Below are 21,873 nucleotides of genomic sequence, written 5' to 3'. Positions count from 1 at the left end.
TCCTGGAGTAGAGCTTGGGGTCCTGGAGTAGAGCTTGAGGGACTGGAGTAGAGCTTGAGGTCCTGGAGTAGAGCTTGAGGTCCTGGAGTAGAGCTTGAGGGACTGGAGTAGAGCTTGAGGTCCTGGAGTAGAGCTTGAGGTCCTGGAGTAGAGCTTGAGGTCCTGGAGTAGAGCTTGAGGTCCTGGAGTAGAGCTTGGGGTCCTGGAGTAGAGCTTGAGGTCCTGGAGTAGAGCTTGAGGTCCTGGAGTAGAGCTTGACGTCCTGGAGTAGAGTTTAAAGGACTGAGGTAGGTCCTGCTGGATTGTGACCGATCTTGAGGGGCTGGTGACATGGTGACATGGAGTAGAGCTTGAGGTCCTGGAGTAGAGCTTGGGGTCCTGGAGTAGAGCTTGGGGTCCTGGAGTAGAGCTTGGGGTCCTGGAGTAGAGCTTGGGGTCCAGGAGTAGAGCTTGGGGTCCTGGAGTAGAGCTTGGGGTCCTGGAGTAGAGCTTGGGGTCCTGGAGTAGAGCTTGGGGTCCTGGAGTAGAGCTTGGGGTCCTGGAGTAGAGCTTGGGGTCCTGGAGTAGAGCTTGAGGTCCTGGAGTAGAGCTTGAGGGACTGGAGTAGAGCTTGAGGTCCTGGAGTAGAGCTTGAGGGACTGGAGTAGAGCTTGAGGGACTGGAGTAGAGCTTGAGGGACTGGAGTAGAGCTTGAGGTCCTGGAGTAGAGCTTGAGGTCCTGGAATAGAGCTTGAGGTCCTGGAGTAGAGCTTGAGGTCCTGGAGTAGAGCTTGAGGTCCTGGAGTAGAGCTTGAGGTCCTGGAGTAGAGCTTGAGGTCCTGGAGTAGAGCTTGAGGGACTGGAGTAGAGCTTGAGGGACTGAAGTAGAGCTTGGGGTCCTGGAGTAGAGCTTGGGGTCCTGGAGTAGAGCTTGGGGTCCTGGAGTAGAGCTTGGGGTCCTGGAGTAGAGCTTGGGGTCCTGGAGTAGAGCTTGGGGTCCTGGAGTAGAGCTTGGGGTCCTGGAGTAGAGCTTGAGGTCCTGGAGTAGAGCTTGAGGTCCTGGAGTAGAGCTTGAGGTCCTGGAGTAGAGCTTGAGGGACTGGAGTAGAGCTTGAGGTCCTGGAGTAGAGCTTGAGGTCCTGGAATAGAGCTTGAGGTCCTGGAATAGAGCTTGAGGTCCTGGAGTAGAGCTTGAGGTCCTGGAGTAGAGCTTGAGGTCCTGGAGTAGAGCTTGAGGTCCTGGAGTAGAGCTTGAGGGACTGGAGTAGAGCTTGAGGGACTGGAGTAGAGCTTGAGGTCCTGGAGTAGAGCTTGATGTCCTGGAGTAGAGTTTGAAGCCTGGGCAGGGCTTGAGGTAGGTCCTGATGGATATGGATTGTGACCGATCTTGAGGGGATGGTGACATGGTGACCTGAGTAGAGCTTGAAGCACTGTAGTAGAGCTTGAGGGACTGGACAGGGCTTGAGGGACTGAGGTAGGTCCCAATGGATTGTGACTGAAAATGGGGGGCCGGGTCTGGTGACCTGGAGTAGAGCTTGAGGGACTGGAGTATGGTGACCTGAGTAGAGCTTGAGGGACTGTAGTAGAGCTTGAGGTCCTGGAGTAGAGCTTGAGGTCCTGGAGTAGAGCGTGAGGGACAAAGGTAGGCCCTGATAGATTGTGACCTATTTCGAGGGGTTGGGATGCTGACATGGTGACCTGGAGTAGTGCTTGCGCGACTGGAGTAGAGCTTGAGGGACTGGGCAGGGCTTGAGGTCCTGGAGTAGAGCTTGAGCGACTGGAGTAGAGCTTGAGGGACCGGGCAGAGCATGGGGGACTGAGGTAGGTCCTGATGGATTGTGTCTGATCTTGAGGGGCTGGTGACATGGTGACCTGGAGTAGAGCTTGTAGTCCTGGAGTAGAGCTTGTGGTCCCGGAGTAGAGCTTGAGGTCCCGGAGTAGAGCTTGAGGTCCCGGAGTAGAGCTTGAGGTCCTGGAGTAGAGCTTGAGGTCCTGGAGTAGAGCTTGAGGTCCTGGAGTAGAGCTTGAGGTCCTGGAGTAGAGCTTGAGGTCCTGGAGTAGAGCTTGAGGTCCCGGAGTAGAGCTGGAGGTCCCGGAGTAGAGCTGGAGGTCCCGGAGTAGAGCTTGAGGTCCTGGAGTAGAGCTTGAGGTCCTGGAGTAGAGCTTGGGGTCCTGGAGTAGAGCTTGGGGTCCTGGAGTAGAGCTTGAGGTCCTGGAGTAGAGCTTGGGGTCCTGGAGTAGAGCTTGAGACACTGGAGTAGAGCTTGAGACACTGGAGTAGAGCTTGGGGGACTGGAGCAGAGCTTGGGGGACTGGAGCAGAGCTTGAGGGACTGGAGTAGAGCTTGAGGGACTGGAGTAGAGCTTGAGGGACTGGAGTAGAGCTTGAGGGACTGGAGTAGAGCTTGAGGGACTGGAGTAGAGCTTGAGGTCCTGGAGTAGAGCTTGAGGTCCTGGAGTAGAGCTTGAGGTCCTGGAGTAGAGCTTGAGGTCCTGGAGTAGAGCTTGAGGTCCTGGAGTAGAGCTTGAGGTCCTGGAGTAGAGCTTGATGGACTGGAGTAGAGCTTGAGGTCCTGGAGTAGAGCTTGAGGCCCTGCAGTAGAGCTCGAGGGACTGGGAAGGGCTTGAAGTCTTGGAGTAGAGCTTGAGGGACTGGGCAGGGCTTGAGGTCCTGGAGTAGAGCTTGAGGGACTGGAGTAGAGCTTGAGGGACTGGGCAGAGCATGGGGGACTGAGGTAGGTCCTGATGGATTGTGTCTGATCTTGAGGGGCAGGTGACATGGTGACCTGGAGTAGAGCTTGAAGTCCTGGAGTAGAGCTTGAGGTCCCGGAGTAGAGCTTGAGGTCCTGGAGTAGACCTTGAGGTCCTGGAGTAGAGCTGGAGGTCCTGGAGTAGAGCTGGAGGTCCTGGAGTAGAGCTGGAGGTCCTGGAGTAGAGCTGGAGGTCCCAGAGTAGAGCTGGAGGTCCTGGAGTAGAGCTGGAGGTCCTGGAGTAGAGCTTGGGGTCCTGGAGTAGAGCTTGGGGTCCTGGAGTAGAGCTTGAGGTCCTGGAGTAGAGCTTGGGGTCCTGGAGTAGAGCTTGGGGTCCTGGAGTAGAGCTTGAGACACTGGAGTAGAGCTTGAGGTCCTGGAGTAGAGCTTGAGGTCCTGGAGTAGAGCTTGAGGTCCTGGAGTAGAGCTTGAGGTCCTGGAGTAGAGCTTGAAGGACTGGAGTAGAGCTTGAGGGACTGGAGTAGAGCTTGAGGGACTGGAGTAGAGCTTGAGGGACTGGAGTAGAGTTTGAGGTCCTGGAGTAGAGCTTGAGGTCCTGGGGTAGAGCTTGAGGTCCTGGGGTAGAGCTTGAGGGACTGGAGTAGAGCTTGAGGGACTGGAGTAGAGCTTGAGGTCCTGGAGTAGAGCTTGAAGCCCTGCAGTAGAGCTCGAGGGACTGGGAAGGGCTTGAAGTCTTGGAGTAGAGCTTGAGGGACTGGGCAGGGCTTGAGGGACTGAGGTAGGTCCTGATGGATTGTGACTGATCTTGAGGGGCTGGTGACATGGTGACCTGAGTAGAGCTTGAGGTCCTGGAGTAGAGCTTGAGGTCCTGGAGTAGAGCTTGAAGTCCTGGAGTAGAGCTTGGGATCCTGGAGTAGAGCTTGAGGTCCTGGAGTAGAGCTTGAGGTCCTGGAGTAGAGCTTGAAGTCCTTGAGTAGAGCTTGAAGTCCTGGAGTAGAGCTTGAAGTCCTGGAGTAGAGCTTGAAGTCCTGGAGTAGAGCTTGAGGTCCTGGAGTAGAGCTTGAGGTCCTGGAGTAGAGTTTAAAGGACTGAGGTAGGTCCTGATGGATTGTGACCGATCTTGAGGGGCTGGTGACATGGTGAACTGAGTAGAGCTTGGGGGACTGGAGTACAGCTTGAGGGAATGAGGTAGGTCCTGAAAGATTGTGACCTACCTTGAGGGGCTAGGGCTGGTGACCTGGAGTCAGCATGAGATTCTGAAGTAGAGCGTGAGGTCCTGGAGTGGAGCTTGAGGGACTGGAGTAGAGCTTGAGGTCCTGGAGTAGAGGTTGAGGTCCTGGAGTAGAACTTAGGGTCCTGGAGTGGAGCTTGAGGTCCTGGAGTAGAACTTGGGGTCCTGGAGTAGAGCTTGAGGTCCTGGAGTAGAGCTTGAGGTCCTGGAGTAGAGCTTGGGGTCCTGGAGTAGAGCTTGAGTGACTGGGCAGGGCTTGAGGGACTGAGGTAGGTTCTGATGGATTGTGTCTGATCTCGAGGGGCTGGTGACCTGGAGTAGAGCTTGAGGTCCTGGAGTAGAGTTTGAGGGACTGGGCAGGGCTTGAGGGACTGAGGTAGGTAGGGGCTGGTGACATGGTGACCTGAGTACAGCTTGAGGTCCTGGAGTAGAGCTTGAGGTCCTGGAGTAGAGCTTGAGGGACTGGAGTAGAGCTTGAGGTCCTGGAGTAGAGCTTGAGGTCCTGGAGTAGAGCTTGAGGTCCTGAAGTTGAGCTTGAGGTCCTGGAGTAGAGCTTGAGGTCCTGGAGTAGAGCTTGAGGTCCTGGAGTAGAGCTTGAGGCCCTGGAGTAGAGCTTGAGGTCCTGGAGTAGAGCTTGAGGGACTGGGCAGGGCTTGAGGGACTGAGGTAGGTCCTGATGGATTGTGACCTATCTTGAGGGGCTGGTGACATGGTGACCTAGAGTAGAGCTTGTGGTCCTGAAGTAGAGCTTGAGGTCCTGGAGTAGAGCTTGAGGTCCTGGAGTAGAGCTTGAGGTCCTGAAGTAGAGCTTGAGGTCCTGGAGTAGAGCTTGAGGTCCTTGAGTAGAGCTTAAAGTCCTGGAGTAGAGCTTGAGGTCCTGGAGTAGAGCTTGAGGTCCTGGAGTAGAGCTTGAGGTCGTGGAGTAGAGCTTGAGGTCCTGGAGTAGAGCTTGATGTCCTGGAGTAGAGCTTGAGGTCCTGGAGTAGAGCTTGAGGTCCTGGAGTAGAGCTTGAGGTCCTGAAGTAGAGCTTGAGGTCCTGGAGTAGAGCTTGATGTCCTGGAGTAGAGCTTGATGTCCTGGAGTAGAGCTTGATGTCCTGGAGTAGAGCTTGATGTCCTGGAGTAGAGCTTGGAGTCCTGGAGTAGAGCGTGAGGTCCTGGAGTAGAGCGTGAGGTCCTGGAGTAAAGCGTGAGGTCCTGGAGTAGAGCGTGAGGTCCTGGAGTAGAGCGTGAGGTCCTGGAGTAGAGCGTGAGGTCCTGGAGTAGAGCGTGATGTCCTGGAGTAGAGCGTGATGTCCTGGAGTAGAGCTTGATGTCCTGGAGTAGAGCTTGATGTCCTGGAGTAGAGCTTGAGGTCCTGGAGTAGAGCTTGAGGTCCTGGAGTAGAGCCTGAGGTCCTGGAGTAGAGCTTGAGGTCCTGGAGTAGAGCTTGAGGTCCTGGAGTAGAGCTTGAGGTCCTGGAGTAGAGCTTGAGGTCCTGGAGTAGAGCGTGAGGTCCTGGAGTAGAGCTTGAGGGATTGGGCAGGGCTTGAGGGACTGAGGTAGGTCCTGATGGATTGTGACCTATCTTGAGGGGCTGGGGCTGGTGGCATGGTGACCTGGAGCAGAGCTTGAGGGACTGGGCAGGGCTACATGAACTGCAATAGAACTTGATAGACAGGGCAGAGATTACGGGTGTGGGACATGGCACGAGAAAATGGAACAGCAACACCACCACCACATGATATTGCAATAAACAGGGCAGAGTGGGATCTTGGACTCTTTGCCGAGAGATCCTGTGCCTCTGGACCTGGCGTAATCGGCAGGACACCGCCCTGATTGCACACCTCCTGGCAGGATCTTTAAACTCCAAGGCAGACAAACTCAGGCAGCGACGCCTAGTCGATCACGAAAGGAGGTGGTGCAAAGTGTCTTCCTGTGCGTATCCATGGCAGGCGTCCGAGAACTCTGCAATTCTGCATTGGCCGACAGTTGATGACCTTCTCGAGGCATTGCCTCAGTTGGAACTAGTTACAACTGAGGCATTGCCTCAGTTGGAACTAGTTACAACTTCAACGAGTTTTGTGTTGATCTAGCAACACCGGAAGTCGAGTTGAAGACATTGGAGAATCTTTGAGTGCCAATAGTATTTTCTTTCCGCTATCTTGTGGTATTGTAATGCCGCTCCAGCTGCCCGTTTCGCCGGCTGCGGCTTTGAGTCCAAATTTGAGCCCGCCGCTGCGTTTGCCTTTGGATTCAAATGATGACTCTTCACAGTTGGATGATCCGTATGATAATGGTGATCGGGGAGTTTGGTATGAAGAACAAGGCACCTTCTCACCAAATGGTAAGGAGACGGAGAACAGGAGCTTCCAGTGACTGCCTCTGCGGACTGTGGCTCATGCAATGCTTTGCTGCGACGGGCTTCTTCAAACTTTGGTCAACACCAACTTAATGCACTTATTGATATTAGGAACCACACTGGATTGAAAATCCAAGGCGTGCCTCACAAAAATGAATGTGTCTTCATGTAATGCAACTGGTGCTACGTAAAGGGCTCTGATACCTGGCGATACCTTCAGGTCAAGTTCGCGCTACATAAAACTCCGTAAAAAAATAAATGGCAGATTTAGCCTTACCGCTGTTACTTTAAATAAAGTGTATGTATTTGGTGTAATAGGGTCACATAGGTACGAGCTTGGAAGTGCTGACAAGGAACCCGTCTTCTTCAGTGGAACCATTAGTTCTACTGTCCAACAATGCGCAGTACTAGCTGTCAACATCCAAGTTAAATCTTTACAGTTTTGTGCGATTGTTTGACAACCTTGACTATTGGCTTACCTTTTAAAACAGTATTTCATGAGAAGACCTTGTCTTGGTATGTTATTTACTTATCACAGACTGTGGGATTTCACTTTTTTTGAAGCGTCTGTCCTGTGGACGGAAGAAGTCGGATATGGACCACCATGCACTTTAGGCTTTGCTCTGAGTAGATGTTAAGGATGAAGGGATATTACTTCCTGTCAGGACATGTCTGAAGGCATTATGCTGCATGCTAGACACCAAGAGGTTCTTGGTATTTGAAGCTCGGCTAGTCGTGGGACTGTGATTTTCTTAGGTCAAGCGTTCCCTCAACATCATAATCTACTGCCTTTTCACTGACTTCACCTCCCTCCCCACAGAGTGAAAGATCAGAGTGCCACCATTCCCCGCCACGTGTTGGATGTTGATGAAAAGATGATTATCCGGTTGCTCGTTCTCTCTGAGTTAGGAGACGCCTTACATTCTTATACAAGGACTGTTAAAGATCACCGTTGATGTTGAAAGAGTCTTCTGAATCTAGGGTACCGATGAAGTCGTAATATTCTTCACTACCTACTTGTTCCATGAAATTAACAGGATCCGAGATTGCATAATCTTTTCTCCTTTAAGGATGGAGATATTGCTGGAAAAGACTTTGGTACCAAAAGGATTAAAGTCAGAGGTCTGTACACTCCAGATATCAATAGTGAAGACAATATCTTGTCTGCAATCAAATATCAAGCTTGTGGATCAGTCACAGGTTCATATGTACTCCAGTAAATTAGAATATTCGTAGGGTATCCCATACTCCACCGAGAGCTTGTATCACTGAGCTTCATCTAAATATCCTCTGTTGTTGGTTCCAGGGTTGATTGAACGAGCATTTGAGAGTTTTATAGTGTGGGCCAATGCCAAACTAGTGATTTTCTGAGAAAAAAAAATACAAGCCTCCAGAACATGGCTTCCTTTTTTGAGATGAAAGTGAAACAATTGAATATTAGTTTGAAGGAAATTTGTATGCCTGGGAACTACAATTGGAAGTTAGAAACTTTTACTTTCAAAGTACTAAAGATGGCTATTGCCCTTTTTTCTGGAACACTTCCTCCCTATGGTGAAAGGACAAATTCATTGTAGAGAACATAGATTGTTTTGTGGGATGGGGAGATGAGGTTCGAGTAGTTTCTGCCCCTGCAAGTGCTCATAGTGGTCAGAGAATGGTGTTGGGAACGTTTTCTTATCCCTAAATTGTGAGATTTTTGATGGGTGTAATTGCCACTCAAGAAACTACCAATTACATTCTTTATAAATAAAATCCAATATCTTTGCTGCTATATCTTTGAAGAAGACAAGTACAATGATTCATATTAAATGTACAATGGCCTCTTTCCCCCTCTCTACGTAAGGAAACCTCTTGAGGTGCCACTGCTCCCCTCCCTGGATTACGAGAAGCTGAAGAAGGATTTGCTGTTTGGCAATGATCGATTGAAGGCCTTCCTGCTGCAGGCCCTGCGATGGGTAGGTGTGGTCTTTCTGTGTATGGACCTTTTGTCTCTTTCCCATTGGTCCCATTGGTCCTTTGTTCTGTCTCTTTCCCACAGGTCCTTCCTTCTTTCCCATTGGTCCTTCCTTCTGTCTCTTTCCCATTGGTCCTTCCGCTGTCTCCTTCCCATTGGTCCTTCTTTCTGTCTCTTTCACATTGGTCCTTCCTTCTGTCTCTTTCCCATTGGTCCTTCCTTCTGTCTCTTTCCCATTGGTCCCATAGTTCCCATTGGTCCTTCCTTCTGCCTCTTTCCCATTGGTCTTTCCTTCTGTCTCTTTCCCATTGGTTCTTCTTTCTGTCTCTTTCACATTGGTCCTTCTTCCTTCTGTCTCTTTCCCATTGGTCCTTCCTTCTATCTCTTTCCCATTGGTCCTTCCTTCTGTCTCTTTCCCATTGTTTCCATTGGTCCTTCCTTCTGCCTCTTTCCCATTGGTCCTTCCTTCTGTATCTTTCCCATTGTTCCCATTGGTCCTTCATTCTGCCTCTTTCCCATTGGTCCTTCCTTCTGTCTCTTCCCCATTGGTCCTTCCTTCTGTCCCTTTCACATTGGTTCTTCCTACTGTCTCTTTCCCTTGCATGGAACTAAAAATGAGGCTGGATTATCCCTTTATATATGTCGGAATCTATCTTGTATTATTATTAATATTATTAGTAGCATTGCTTGTTGTTGTTTTTATTTCTATTGTCATTATTATCATCATGATCATGCAGTGTGTTTACCCTTTAATGCATGGGGCTCCCAGTCCTGTAGAAATGAATTGAAAATAAAATGTATAAAGCGCTCTACTACCCGGAGGTGTCTAGGCGCTAGGTATTAGCAGTAGTAATAATGCATTGCCCCTTTAGACATGTGGGGGCCTGTCTTTTAACCTAATGAGTATCTCTTCTAGTCCCTGTTGCGGTGGCGTGAAGTTGTCTTGCTAACTTCTTATGAGCACGGTGTGGTCCCAACGACTGGCAGTGTGAGGCAGGCTGTCACTCTCTCTTACACACTCGCCCCTCACCTCTGCTTTCATGTCCTACTTTTTACACATACAAACATTCTAACCAGCAGGTGCACAAACTTTACAGATTTTTTTTAAATGATACTTTTTTTTGTCCTTCTCATGCAGCGCTTCACCAGGAGCCAGCCCGGGGAGCAGAGGGACACGGTCCTGCAGGCCTACATCAGCAATGACCTGCTGGACTGTCACCGCAGTCAGGGGGTAAGTGCACTGATGGGGGTGAGTTCACCAGTGGGGGTGAGTGCACCAGTGGTGGTGAGTGCACCGGTGGGGGTGAGTGCACCGGTGGGGGTGAGTGCACCGGTGGGGGTGAGTGCACCAGTGGGGGTGAGTGCACCAGTGGGGGTGAGTGCACCAGTGGGGGTGAGTGCACCGGTAGGGGTGAGTGCACCAGTCGGGATGAGTGCACCAGTCGGGGTGAGTGCACCAGTCGGGGTTAGTGCACCGGTAGGGGTGAGTGCACCGGTAGGGGTGAGTGCACCAGTGGGGGTGAGTGCACCGGTGGGGGTGAGTGCACCAGTGGGGGTGAGTGCACCGGTGGGGGTGAGTGCACCAGTGGGGGTGAGTGCACCGGTAGGGGTGAGTGCACCGGTGGGGGTGAGTGCACCAGTGGGGGTGAGTGCACCGGTGGGGGTGAGTGCACCGGTGGGGGTGAGTGCACCGGTAGGGGTGAGTGCACCAGTCAGGGTGAGTGCACCAGTCGGGGTGAGTGCACCAGTCGGGGTTAGTGCACCGGTAGGGGTGAGTGCACCGGTAGGGGTGAGTGCACCAGTGGGGGTGAGTGCACCGGTGGGGGTGAGTGCACCAGTGGGGGTGAGTGCACCGGTGGGGGTGAGTGCACCAGTGGGGGTGAGTGCACCGGTAGGGGTGAGTGCACCGGTAGGGGTGAGTGCACCAGTGGGGGTGAGTGCACCAGTGGGGGTGAGTGCACCGGTGGGGGTGAGTGCACCGGTGGGGGTGAGTGCACCGGTAGGGGTGAGTGCACCAGTCGGGGTGAGTGCACCAGTCGGGGTTAGTGCACCAGTCGGGGTTAGTGCACCGGTAGGGGTGAGTGCACCGGTAGGGGTGAGTGCACCAGTGGGGGTGAGTGCACCAGTGGGGGTGAGTGCACCAGTGGGGGTGAGTGCACCAGTGGGGGTGAGTGCACCGGTAGGGGTGAGGGCACCACACCACAGCGGCCCAGGAGCTCTATCTGGTGGCTGCTAGAAAAGGAACAGCAACTTGCTCCTCGTCCCTTTTACCCTCTGATCCACCCCACTCCTACTCAGGGATTTCTGACTTATTTCCTCAATATTCCTCAATATTGAATCTAGGGTCAGACAGGGATTTCAGAGACACTGCTCCTTTGTACACTGCTGTACCAAGACTGCTACCTGAGTGCAGATCTCTTCACAAGGACCATAGCTACTGAACACATACCTCCAGAGTAAAGCCTGCTCATTTTCTCTAATCGCCCACTTCTAAATCATTGTGGAGTGGCACCCTCTCCCAACTTTAGGACATCAGTGCCGTGAGGCAAGAGGAGCTCCATGTCCACCTCCACAGTACCAAAGCATCGCAGTTCAAGCGTCTCCTACTTGGAGGACAGCCGTACTGCTTGCCCTTCTCACTGCGCTGTACATTGGGCCACAAAGCGGATACGATGTGACCCGAGCCTTCTTTAGGTCTGCCTACAAGCTGCTTCAGTGATTGTTCAACCTTTTGTCCTACATTCTTCAGAAATGTACAGTACACATTACAGAAAGCTTGAGTTTTGGGTTAGCACTCTTCAACCATTGGCTAGCATGTCTTTTTTATGGTTTGCCATTGCGTAGATGGGATGGTAAGCAACAGGATGGCATTTCATGGGCGGTTTCTGTGGGCCAGATTCACAAACATTGTACTCACTAAAAGTGGTTGTAATTTGCGCACCAACTTTTAGCCAATTCAGTGGTATTTTGCTAACCGATCTATATATGAATATAGGTCAGATCAGAATTGTAATGAGTTGCAATTTGACCTACCACATGCATGTTAATGAGTCAGGTTGCAAACTACTGCGACACACTAAGATTCTCTGCCACCAATCAGCAGACCATCATGTCTGTGACTGCTTTTAAATAAATAAATGTTTTTTTCTTAAATGCAATGCATTTAAAAAAATGGAAATTGTACAAACTTTAAAAAAAAAGTATTTAACACCTCAGTGGTCCTTGGGACAGCTGCCTACTCCTAAAAATGTTCTTGTCGGCATTCACAAACATTCCTTCCTGTTCGCTTGGATTACTACTACCTTTTTTTTAGTCAGTAAAATATTATTTGTTTTGTAACAGGATTTTGGTTGCAAAACCTAAATACATCCCATTGTGAATCTCTGTTTGAAAGTGACACCCTAAACATGCCCCTTCCGAGCAACGATTCTGTGTGTACTCAGAAACCCACATTGCGATGCAGTAACACCATACTGTATTACAATTTGGGTTTTGTTCATACCAAAAAGATAATGTTGCAGTCACAAAGGCTCCGATTTTGAGAATAGGAGCCTTTGAGACCACAGAATCCTTTCGCACACCTGGCTCTTTTTTCTTCCAATCAGATTTTGACAACGGGGCATTGCGTAATCATTTCGTTAAGCTGCAGCTGTGACAAGACACATAGTTTGTAATTGAAACCCAGTCTGTGCTCCTTGATGTATTTACTTTGCTGAAGCAACAACACTTTACGTGCTGGTCTATGGGTTTGTAAGTCTCGCCTTGTCGGCTTGCTCATGTTATCAATACAGTACGCTTGGCACAGACACTATGGGGGTCATTAGGATGGCGGGCGGACTTTGCCTGCCCGCCATCCTCGTGGTAATAGGGACCGCCCGCCATAAGGGCGGGGGTCCCCTGGGGAGTATTAGGATGTGCCCGGCACAGTGGCGGGCACATCCTGTATTTTTAGCATTGTGGCGGGCGGTGCTCTCTGCACCGACCGCCACAATGCTAAAAATGCATTTCAGCATTTGCATTTACGAAGCGGCAGGCACTGCGTGGTGCCTGCCGCTTTGTAAATGCAAATGAAGGGGGGTACTACAGGTACCCCCCGTGTGCACCCCCCCTCTCCTTTACTCTGGGGGCCCGCAGGGGGGCCCCCAGAGTGAAGACCGCATGCCTTTCCGTGGCGGAATCGCCACTGCGGAAAGGCACCTAAATACAAATATCATAATATGGCTGGCGGTGTCTGATAGACACCGCCACCATATTATTCCTTTTCCGCCCCGGCCGCATGGCGGGGGGGAAAACTAGTGTGGATCACGGGCGGATTGCCTCCGCCAGGACGGCGGTGGCTACCGCCAGCCTGGCAGAGGCAATCCGCCCGACATCATAATGACCTCCTATGTGTGGGCAGTTGACACTCAAGCTTGTTGAACATCAGGAAGTGATCGATGTTTCGTCAGCTAGATTTGCCCCAGGCTCTGGTACCCATTTGTTGGTCCATGGCCTTAGCTGCTGAAAATGAAACCCATTCTAAACCCGGATGCCCCGTGGCAAAATACACCCAGATCAGTCATTCCTGCTCCTTCAATGGGACCATGTTCCAAACTAGCGAGAAACCTGGACATTACGATCTACTCAACTTTCAAACATATAGCTTGAGTGTTGACTTTACTATCACAGAACATTTGTTTAGTATGTCTCACAAAATAGCAGCACTGAATGCCTTGACCTCACCTCGCTTAGACTTCTTCGACTCAGTATATCTAGGGCTGCCAGAAAAAGATTTGAATCGATTCCAGCATTTTCAAAACGGTGCAGTCTGTGTTACTTTTGGCTGAAGAAATTTGAATCTGCTTCCCTGTCAATGCGCCAGCCGGTGAAGAACAGGGTTTTGTTTGAATCCCTTTACATTGTTCGCCAAAGTTTCTACCTGTCGAGTCACAAGTTTTGCAATAGGATGTTTCATTGATACAACCCTTGATGTTCACTACGCTCGTTGCAGGTTAATCCATTTGTAATTCTTAAATTGATTTAAATCTACCCTTAAACATTTAAAACTCAAAAAAGATCTTAAAGCTTAGCTATGTTATGTAGAGATGCAACTTTACTTGCATTGTTCTAGTTGATTCAATGCCCATTAGATTCACAATGTTAGACTAATGTTCCGATTCGTTACCTTTGCCTTAAATTGTAAAGCGCTCTGATATCCTTCGGGATCAAGTTTGCGCTATATAAAACTTTATAAATAAAATAAATAAATTGTTTTGATTGGGTATGACTTCCTCCATCTGATATTTCACTTTGTGCTATGCCAAAAGACACAATTTAGGTGAATGTTTTGCGTGTCTGCAAATATACTTTGAGATAGCTGGGTTACACTTGCTGTCTTAAAAGATTTTGCCACCGCGTTCTAAGAATGTTTGGCCGCAATGTAGTTTCCATGCTGTCCCTTCCTGCAGATACCAAACCTGGGTAAAACAAAGTAACATAGGCAAGTAAACTAAACTTGACTTGGAGAGAGAGAGAGAGAGAGAGAGAGAGAGAGAGAGAGAGAGAGAGATGGATTTTCTTGGTATAACAGAAATTCACTCCTTCCTCTTTCAGGATGAAGGGACGCAATGTTATTATAATTTAATTTTTCTGTACTGTGGCTTAGGTGCAGGACGGCATGCCCCACAGTGCCTCCAGAGCAGTCATGTGGGATGCCCCTGGCTGGCTGCACCTGGCATGCCCCACAGTGCCTCCAGAGCAGTGCCGTGGGATGCCCCTGGCTGGCTGCACCTGGCATGCCCCACAGTGCCTCCAGAGCAGTGATCTGGAATGCTGGCTGCCCCTGGCATGCCTCACAGTGCCTCCAGAGCAGTCATGTGGGATGCCCCTGGCTGGCTGCCCCTGGCATGCCCCACAGTGCCTCCAGAGTAGTGATCTGGAATGCTGGCTACCCCTGGCATGCCTCACAGTGCCTCCAGAGCAGTGAGGTGGGATGCCCCTGGCTGGCTGCACCTAGCTTGCCCCACAGGGCCTCCAGAGCAGTCATGTGGATGCCCCTGGCTGGCTGCCCTTGGCATGCCCCACAGTGCCTCCAGAACAGTGATGTGGGATGCCCCTGGCTGGCTGCCCCTGGCATGCCCCACAGTGCCTCCAGAGCAGTGATGTGGGATGCCCCTGGCTGGCTGCCCCTGGCATGCCCCACAGTGCCTCCAGAACAGTGATGTGGGATGCCCCTGGCTGGCTGCCCCTGGCATGCCCCACAGTGCCTCCAGAGCAGTGATGTGGGATGCCCCTGGCTGGCTGCCCCTGGCATGCCCCACAGTGCCTCCAGAGCAGTGCTGTGGGATGCCCCTGGCTGGCTGCACCTGGATGCCCCACAGTGCCTCCAGAGCAGTGATGTGGGATGCCACTGGCTGGCTGCACCTGGCATGCCCCACAGTGCCTCCAGAGCAGTGATGTGGGATGCCACTGGCTGGCTGCACCTGGCATGCCCCACAGTGCCTCCAGAGCAGTGATGTGGGATGCCACTGGCTGGCTGCACCTGGCAGGCCCCACAGTGCCTCCAGAGCAGTGATGTGGGATGCCACTGGCTGGCTGCACCTGGCAGGCCCCACAGTGCCTCAAGAGCAGTGCTGTGGGGTGTTCCTGGTTGGCTGCGTCTGGCAGGCCCCTCAGTGCCTCCAGAGCAGTGCCGTGGGATGCCCCTGGCTGGCTGCACCTAGCAGGCCCCACAGGGCCTCCAGAGCAGTGACGTGGGATGCCTCTGGCTGGCTGCACCTGGCATGCCCCACAGTTCCTTCAGAGCAGTGCTGTGGGGTGTTCCTGGTTGGCTGCTCCTGGCAGGCCTCCACTTCAGACAGAATGGGGTGTGTGTGAATTTACTGCTTGGATATTCAGTCCATAGTGCTCTGGACAAACGCATGTCCTTTGTTCACACAATCACCTTAACTAGAGGAAGTTTCCACAAAATGTTTTTATTTCTAGTTGCACCTCGCACCTTTGTCGCATGACGCACCCCAGAGGGCAGGGAGAGTGGTTTCTTAGCATCTGATACCTAGAGAGTCCTCTAGCAAGGAGGTTGTAACACTTGCACTTGGCAGATAAGTCAGCTTTTAGAGGCAGCCTTTGGAACTTTTGTATCTTATGTTATAAAAGTGCTTCAGGAATGTGGTCTCTAAACCATAAAAGTCTAACTTTGTGTGTAAAGAAGTGTGAAACTTAATCTCTTTACTATAAAGGTCTCGAAAATATCTCTTTAGCCAAAATATTCCTCCTGTAGGGGAAAAAAGATACATGCAATTAAGCAGGTAACTGTATAATACTGTGCATTTGAGAATGGTGAGGACCAAAGAACGGATGTATACTTGAAGCGCAGACTGAGGTGTGTGCCTACCGTCAGCAGTTTGCCTGCTGGTCGGTCAGATTGGCTGAAAAATGATAGTGCTCTGTCTGGATGGTTGTATCATATTGCCTTTAGACATCAGTGTTGTGAAATGAATCCGATACTATTGTATTACGCCCACTGTGCTTTTCTCCCTCGCAGAGAAGCGTGCTTGAGTTGCTGCACTCCAAAAGCGAGATCGTCCGGCAATACGCTGCCCGGCTCGTCAACGCCTTTGCGTCTCTGGCTGAGGGTAAGAGTCCTGTCCTGCTCTGTGCATTATCTCCCAGCTTTGTAACTTGGAGAAATTGCTGCATTAATTCTATGTATTGCAAACATCTGCTTGACACCAGCATAAACTTTAGCCATCGTGATTTCACCCTACCCGCAAGGTTCCCCCAAACGTTGCAACCATGTCTGATGTACCCCTCCACAGCACATTCTTCAATTCTCCCTCTGAACTGATGGTTGTAACGCATACAAACTATGTTGACAAGCTGCATGAAGAACATGCGTGTGGGGTAGCCGTCTGATCCTGTTTCTGCAATTATGCTTGCTGACATGTACATATTTGAACTTCCACTAATGGACTCTATGTCCTGAAAAAGAATTCTGGTGCATGAAAAGAGTCTTCTCCAGTCTTTCCTGACTGGTTGTGTTATGGAGTGTGAGAGCAATGGGTATCAAGCTTTTTTTTCCGTTTGTGACCGGAAAAATGCATTTTGGTATGTACCATCCCCAAATTGTGATTCGGTAACACGTTACAGAATCACAATTTGGAATTGCACATACATATCCATTCAGTTTTAGGAAGGGGCGTGTTTAGGGCGTCACTTCCTAATACCGAATCGCAGCGGTATATAAGACTGCTTAGCGACCAAAATGCGATCACTAAACATTCGCATTTTACTGCCTACTTCAACTCATTTGCAAATGGGAAGAGATCCCTGAGGAATCCCCTTCCCGTTTGTGAATGGTTGCAAACACGTTTTTTAAGAGTTGTCAGTGGTCCTACAGACCGCTGCCTACTCTTAAAAAATTAAAAGAACACTTAAAATTTTTCTTTTTAGACTGAAAGCTCTAAGGAAAACGGGCTGAATTAAAAAATAAAAAGATTGCTTTATTTAAAAACGATCACAGTAATAGTGGTCTGCTGAACCCAGCGAGCCCATCCCTGTGATTTTAGCAATTCCTAATAGGTCACAAATCGAGACCTACCTCGTTAATACCCATGAGGTGATTCGCAGAAAATCACACTTTGAGAATCACTATTACTAATATTGATATATCTGGTCCAGTGTCTTCTCCTTCGTTCTTTAGCTATTGACCTTGTTAATTCTCTGTATGAAGAGAAATAATGTGGCACTCTGCAAGCATCATTCTCTTGCTTCCTTCACTTTGTCAGTGGAAGCAACAGTGGTCCTATGCAAGGAGGGAATGTAAACAAGGGATAAATATAGAAACAATGGAAACTATATTGTATATTGACTTGCCCAGCCGGGCAGGGGTCTAATTTTTAATTTTCAGCACAATTTTTAGAGAAATACCTTCAACAATTTCTTGGAGATGGGCACAAGCCTGTACCCGAACGTTTACAAATTGTCATGGTTAGCAGAGTAGATAGAGAAATTGTTGAAGGTATTCTTCTAAAAATTGTGTTGAAAATTAAATATTAGACCCCTGCCCGGCTGGGCAAGTCAATATACAATATAGTTTCCATTGTGTCTATATTTATCCCTTGTTTACATTCCCTCCTTGCATAGGACCACTGTTGCTTCCACTAATATGTTCCCCGAGGTCCTGTGCTGACTCGATTGGGTGCCCTTGTTGTGTTTCATATTCCTTCACTTTGTCAACTTCAGAATTTTTTCAGCCCCAACTTTGCCTGGTATCGCCTGTGCCACACCAGTAAGGCACTGGAGTTGGTGGTTTGGGGCCAGATGTAGGAAGCGTAATTCCGGTCGGTAACGGACGATATTACAGAATTTCGGCCGTTACCGACCGGAATTAGGCTACTGAGATGTAGGTGCCCAAATTGCTAATTCGGTAATTTACCGATTCGGTATTTTAAGGAATCGGTAAATTACCGATTCCTTAAAATACCAAATCGGTAAATTACCGAATTAGCAATGTAGGGAGCACTCAAATGAGTTCTTTCCCCTTTTGGGATTCGTTATTTGCCACCAACTACAAGTTGATGGTAAATAAAGAAAACCCCACAAAAAGCAATTTTATGCAAATTGCTTCGTGCCATGTTGCAGACATACATGCCCTTAGGGCATGTATGTCTGCAACATGTGCACCCATACACAATTGAGGGGTGCAACAGGGTGTCAAAGTGACACCCTTCAATGTTTCCCCCAATTACCGAATCTGTATTTACCGATTTGGTAATTGCCATTCATTCCTATGGGCCACCAGGCCCATAGGAATGAATGGCAATTACCGAATCGGTAAATACTGATTCGGTAATTACCGAAACTTACTGATTCGGTAATTTTTTCGGTAAAATTACCTACATCCCATTTGCCTGTTCTTAAATGTCGAATCGGTATGATTCGGTATTTAAGAATCGGTAATCTGAGATTACCTACATCTGGCCCCCGGTGCTCCATCTTTTCGAAAGTGATAGCAGTGGTTGGTTCCCATCTTCAGAGGTCAGGAGTGCACATATTCCTGTCCCTAAATTACTGGTCATGAAATGTAGGATCGCCATAGTCATTCAAAAATTACCTCTGCATGTTGGCCAAATTCCTAACATTGTTTGGTTTAACCATCAATGAGCCAACGTCCCACATGAGCCCCATTGTGAGAATTCCATTCATGGGGCACTTCTAAACACGGTGACGTTCAAGGCCTTTCCTCTACCTCTGCGAGTCTAGGACATTTATGGTATGATCCTAATGTTTCCGGATGGTCCTAGGCTTTCATGAGGATGGCTTTAAAGTTACTTGGTCTCCTGACATGTGCACCTCATCCCGAATGGTAGGTTGCGGATACTTGCGCTGACGTGGAACCTGAGATCCCAGTGGGCCCAGGATCGGGGCTGCCTCGCTGACTCCATTCAGATCTCAAGGGAGACGGTGAAAGACCTACAGTGGTGGCTGAACTGCATATAGCCACTTCCCTTCCCCAACCCAGAGTTCATGGAGATGACGGATGTGCCCCAGCTGGGTTGAGGGTAGGTATCTCGAACAGGTGGAGATGATAGCTGTCTGATGGAGAGCCAACTCTACATCAATCTTTTGGAGCTTTGTGTATTCCATCTTGTTCTAAACTCCTTTCCCCCCATCTATTAAAGGGATGCTGCTGCAGGTCCTCATAGACAACACAACCACCATATGGTTCTGCAACAATGAGGGGCATTTGGATAATTGATCCTGTGTCAAGACGCGCTGCCCCTCTGGAGGTGGAAGGACCAACAAAGTTTCTTCCTGTTCACCAACCACCGTGCGGGGTCCTTGAATACCAGAAGTGACAAACCTGAGTGGGTGTCTTCTGGTGGACCAAGAGTGTGTCTTCATCTTGAGGTGGCGCCGTAACTCTTTGTCCAACTGCCCTGGCTAGATCTATGTGCTGGAGTTGGGATCACATAATGTTATCAGTTCGGCTCGTTGACTTTTCCTGTAAAGCAGACATTTGGAAATGCATTCCGGATGCAATTGAAGGAAAGACTCCTATACGCACTTTCCCTGTTACCTCTCCTGCCTGGCGAGCTGAGGAAGATCTAGATAGATGGTTCCCAAGTCTTTCCCATCACCTCTGACTGGCCCTAGAGGATATGGTGGCCAGAGCTCCCTGAGCATTTATCCTACGACCAGGCTTCCGCTGCGGCAGCACCTCCAGGCAGGGTCCATCATCTGATTCTCCATAACCTACACCTCCAATCATTTGACTTGCCGACTGTGGTGGTTGATGTCATCCTTGTGTTCAGGCGGCTTTCCCCGAAGATGATCTAAACTGGGCTCTGGGGCATATTTTTGCCTTCTGTGGTACCTGAACCACTGACTCCTTACAATCCATGCTCTTTCCTTAGGCAGCAAAGGAACAGTGAAAGGTCATTTGCCTGCCCTTTGGGCCTTGCCATGTTTACCTGACCAACCATCTATATTTAAGTCAGCGGTTGTGATGTGTTTCATGAAAGGTTTGACTCACATGCTTCTAACCAAACCATTTGATATGTCTGAATGGGCTCGGAACTTGGTCCTAGACATTTTTCTTGTGCACAACCTTCGAATCTAGGCACAGCTGTTTCGTAAGACTTCAAACACGAAAGACTCTCTTCCTCATTGCAATTATGTTGCCGTGCCATGTGAGTGCACTGCAGGCGCTTTCAGTCAATAGCCATACACCACTTCCGTTTCTTGAGAAATTAGTACTGACGACCCGGTCCTCCTTCGTTCCAAACATCGGCCCTCCTTTCTGCATTGGTTGGTTGAACGCTCTGCCACTGTTTTTTTTGCCCCAACTCACCGCTCGGAAGAGGAATAGGGATTTCATCACCATGACCCTTAGCGGGCGTTAAAGTTTTACCACGGCTGCATGAAGGGCTATGGTGTAGATGATCATAGATTTGTGTGATTTTCTGGTGTAATGAAAGGCAAGGTTGCGCAGAAGAGTGCACCAGCAAGGTGCTTAGCGCTCTCCATCAAAATCTGGTATGCACTTACCAAGAAGCAGCCTCCCGTAGACCTATGGGCCCAAGCCACAAGGCCAAGGCCACAGCAACGGCTTTGGTGTGAGGAGAACATGTTCTAAACATCTGCCACATGGGTGTCGATGCACAAGGTCTTGACGCGCTGGTCCGCTCGGAAGGCCAGTTCACCCCCCCTGGTTCTGCAGTGCTTTTTGTTCGCAGTCCACTTACAGACCCTCCACCTTTGGGAGATATTGCTGTGGTATCTTTCACAGGTGATAAATCCCCAGTTCGAGGTGTCCATCAGGAGAACAAGTTACTAACCTTCGATATGGCTGTTTATGGTGGATAATGTCTGAATACAGATTCCTTACTGCCCTCACACCACCCTGTTCTTTGGAGGAGCCTCTTTACCATCTAAAAGGTTCCAAGTTAGGACATCAGCATGCTGGCTCAGTTTGCTCTGTGCTCCTTATCCAAGGATGTGGAAGAAATAAGATATAAGAAACTTGCGTCAGCGTGAAGGGGTGGTTCATATACCGCTCTGCTCCTTCACTTCTTGAGTGGTATGGAGTCACTGTGTACATATTACCACCTACCAGTGTCTGGGAGCACTTGTAGAAGAATTCTTGAAATCCAGTCTTGGCCCGGGATATTCTAAAGGGGCAGAATCTGCCGTTAAGTAGAGTAACCACCAGAAAGAACGTTACCGTTAAGCAACTCGTTGAACTGTGTCAGAAAAAGATTCCTTATAAACACTGGACAGATACATAGGTCAAATCATTTTCTGTCCCTGCCTTAATTATGCATCTGTACACCAATGTATTGTCTATACTTAGTAAAAGAGATTTCCTCAGTTTTGATTGTAAGTAGTTTTTGGCTAGACCGACGCAACCACTGCATGATAGAACTTCAATCTCTGCATTTGTTCAACTCGATTTCATATTTTTGGGAATGGTTGGGAATGGTAATGCCTCCCTGTAGCTATTGCCCCTTGTAATTGGACAGTACCTTGAGCAGCTTAGGCCTGGAAACACAAGAGCTCTCCAACCTGGAGCCTGTTGGAGTCCTGTCTTTTCAGAATTGAAGACAAAGCTGTAGGATTTTGCAGCTTAAACAACTAAAACACTCACGTTTGTATGGATGCTCTTTAGATTGGCAGGAGTCCGCCCCGGCATATCGGAGAGCTGGCATAGTCCCAATTGAAGGCATAGATCAAAGCATGCCAGTGAAATAACACTCTTTGCACAAGAGTGTCATTGTGCCAAACTCTGTAAATAACAGGTGTCTCTCTGACCCAACCCACTGGTGCTGGTGTTGACCCACTGTGGGTCTTTGTTTCCTCTCCTCTTCGGCCAGGTTTCGTCCCAGCTCATCAGGAACAAACACCACAGATGAAACAAGCTGTTGTTTGTTATCTGGTGACTCATTCTCCGTGCCCAGTGTCTTCTCTGGGACTAGCAGCACTTTCATTCATAGCTACAATTTACCTCACAAAATTGCTTGCAGACCTAGACGTCTTTGTATCTCTGTTACAGTAAGAAAAATTAACTGTCTGCGAGACAATCCGTGATTTTCAGAACTTTCCACCTGGGAGAACTAAAAATCTAATTGACATCTCATGATAGACTTGTAAACTAGTTATTGGAAGAAGTGTGTGGG

The 21,873-nt window shown here is 49.5% G+C and overlaps 1 protein-coding gene across 1 annotated transcript in view; it reads left to right on the top strand.

The window, feature by feature from the left end:
- The window catches only part of ARMC9 (armadillo repeat containing 9), a 417,510-nt gene that overhangs the window by 168,287 nt on the left and 227,350 nt on the right, over window positions 1–21,873 (top strand). The window contains exons 11-13 of the mRNA XM_086944561.1: window positions 8,105–8,216; window positions 9,354–9,446; window positions 15,738–15,828. Coding sequence (XP_086800687.1) covers window positions 8,105–8,216; window positions 9,354–9,446; window positions 15,738–15,828 — 296 coding nt within the window. The remainder of the gene's footprint in view (window positions 1–8,104; window positions 8,217–9,353; window positions 9,447–15,737; window positions 15,829–21,873) is intronic.

The sequence above is a fragment of the Lissotriton vulgaris genome, chromosome 11 (assembly GCF_964263255.1).
Source record: "Lissotriton vulgaris chromosome 11, aLisVul1.2, whole genome shotgun sequence".
NCBI classification, from domain to species: domain Eukaryota; kingdom Metazoa; phylum Chordata; class Amphibia; order Caudata; family Salamandridae; genus Lissotriton; species Lissotriton vulgaris.
This window is presented reverse-complemented; position numbering and strand designations above follow the sequence as displayed.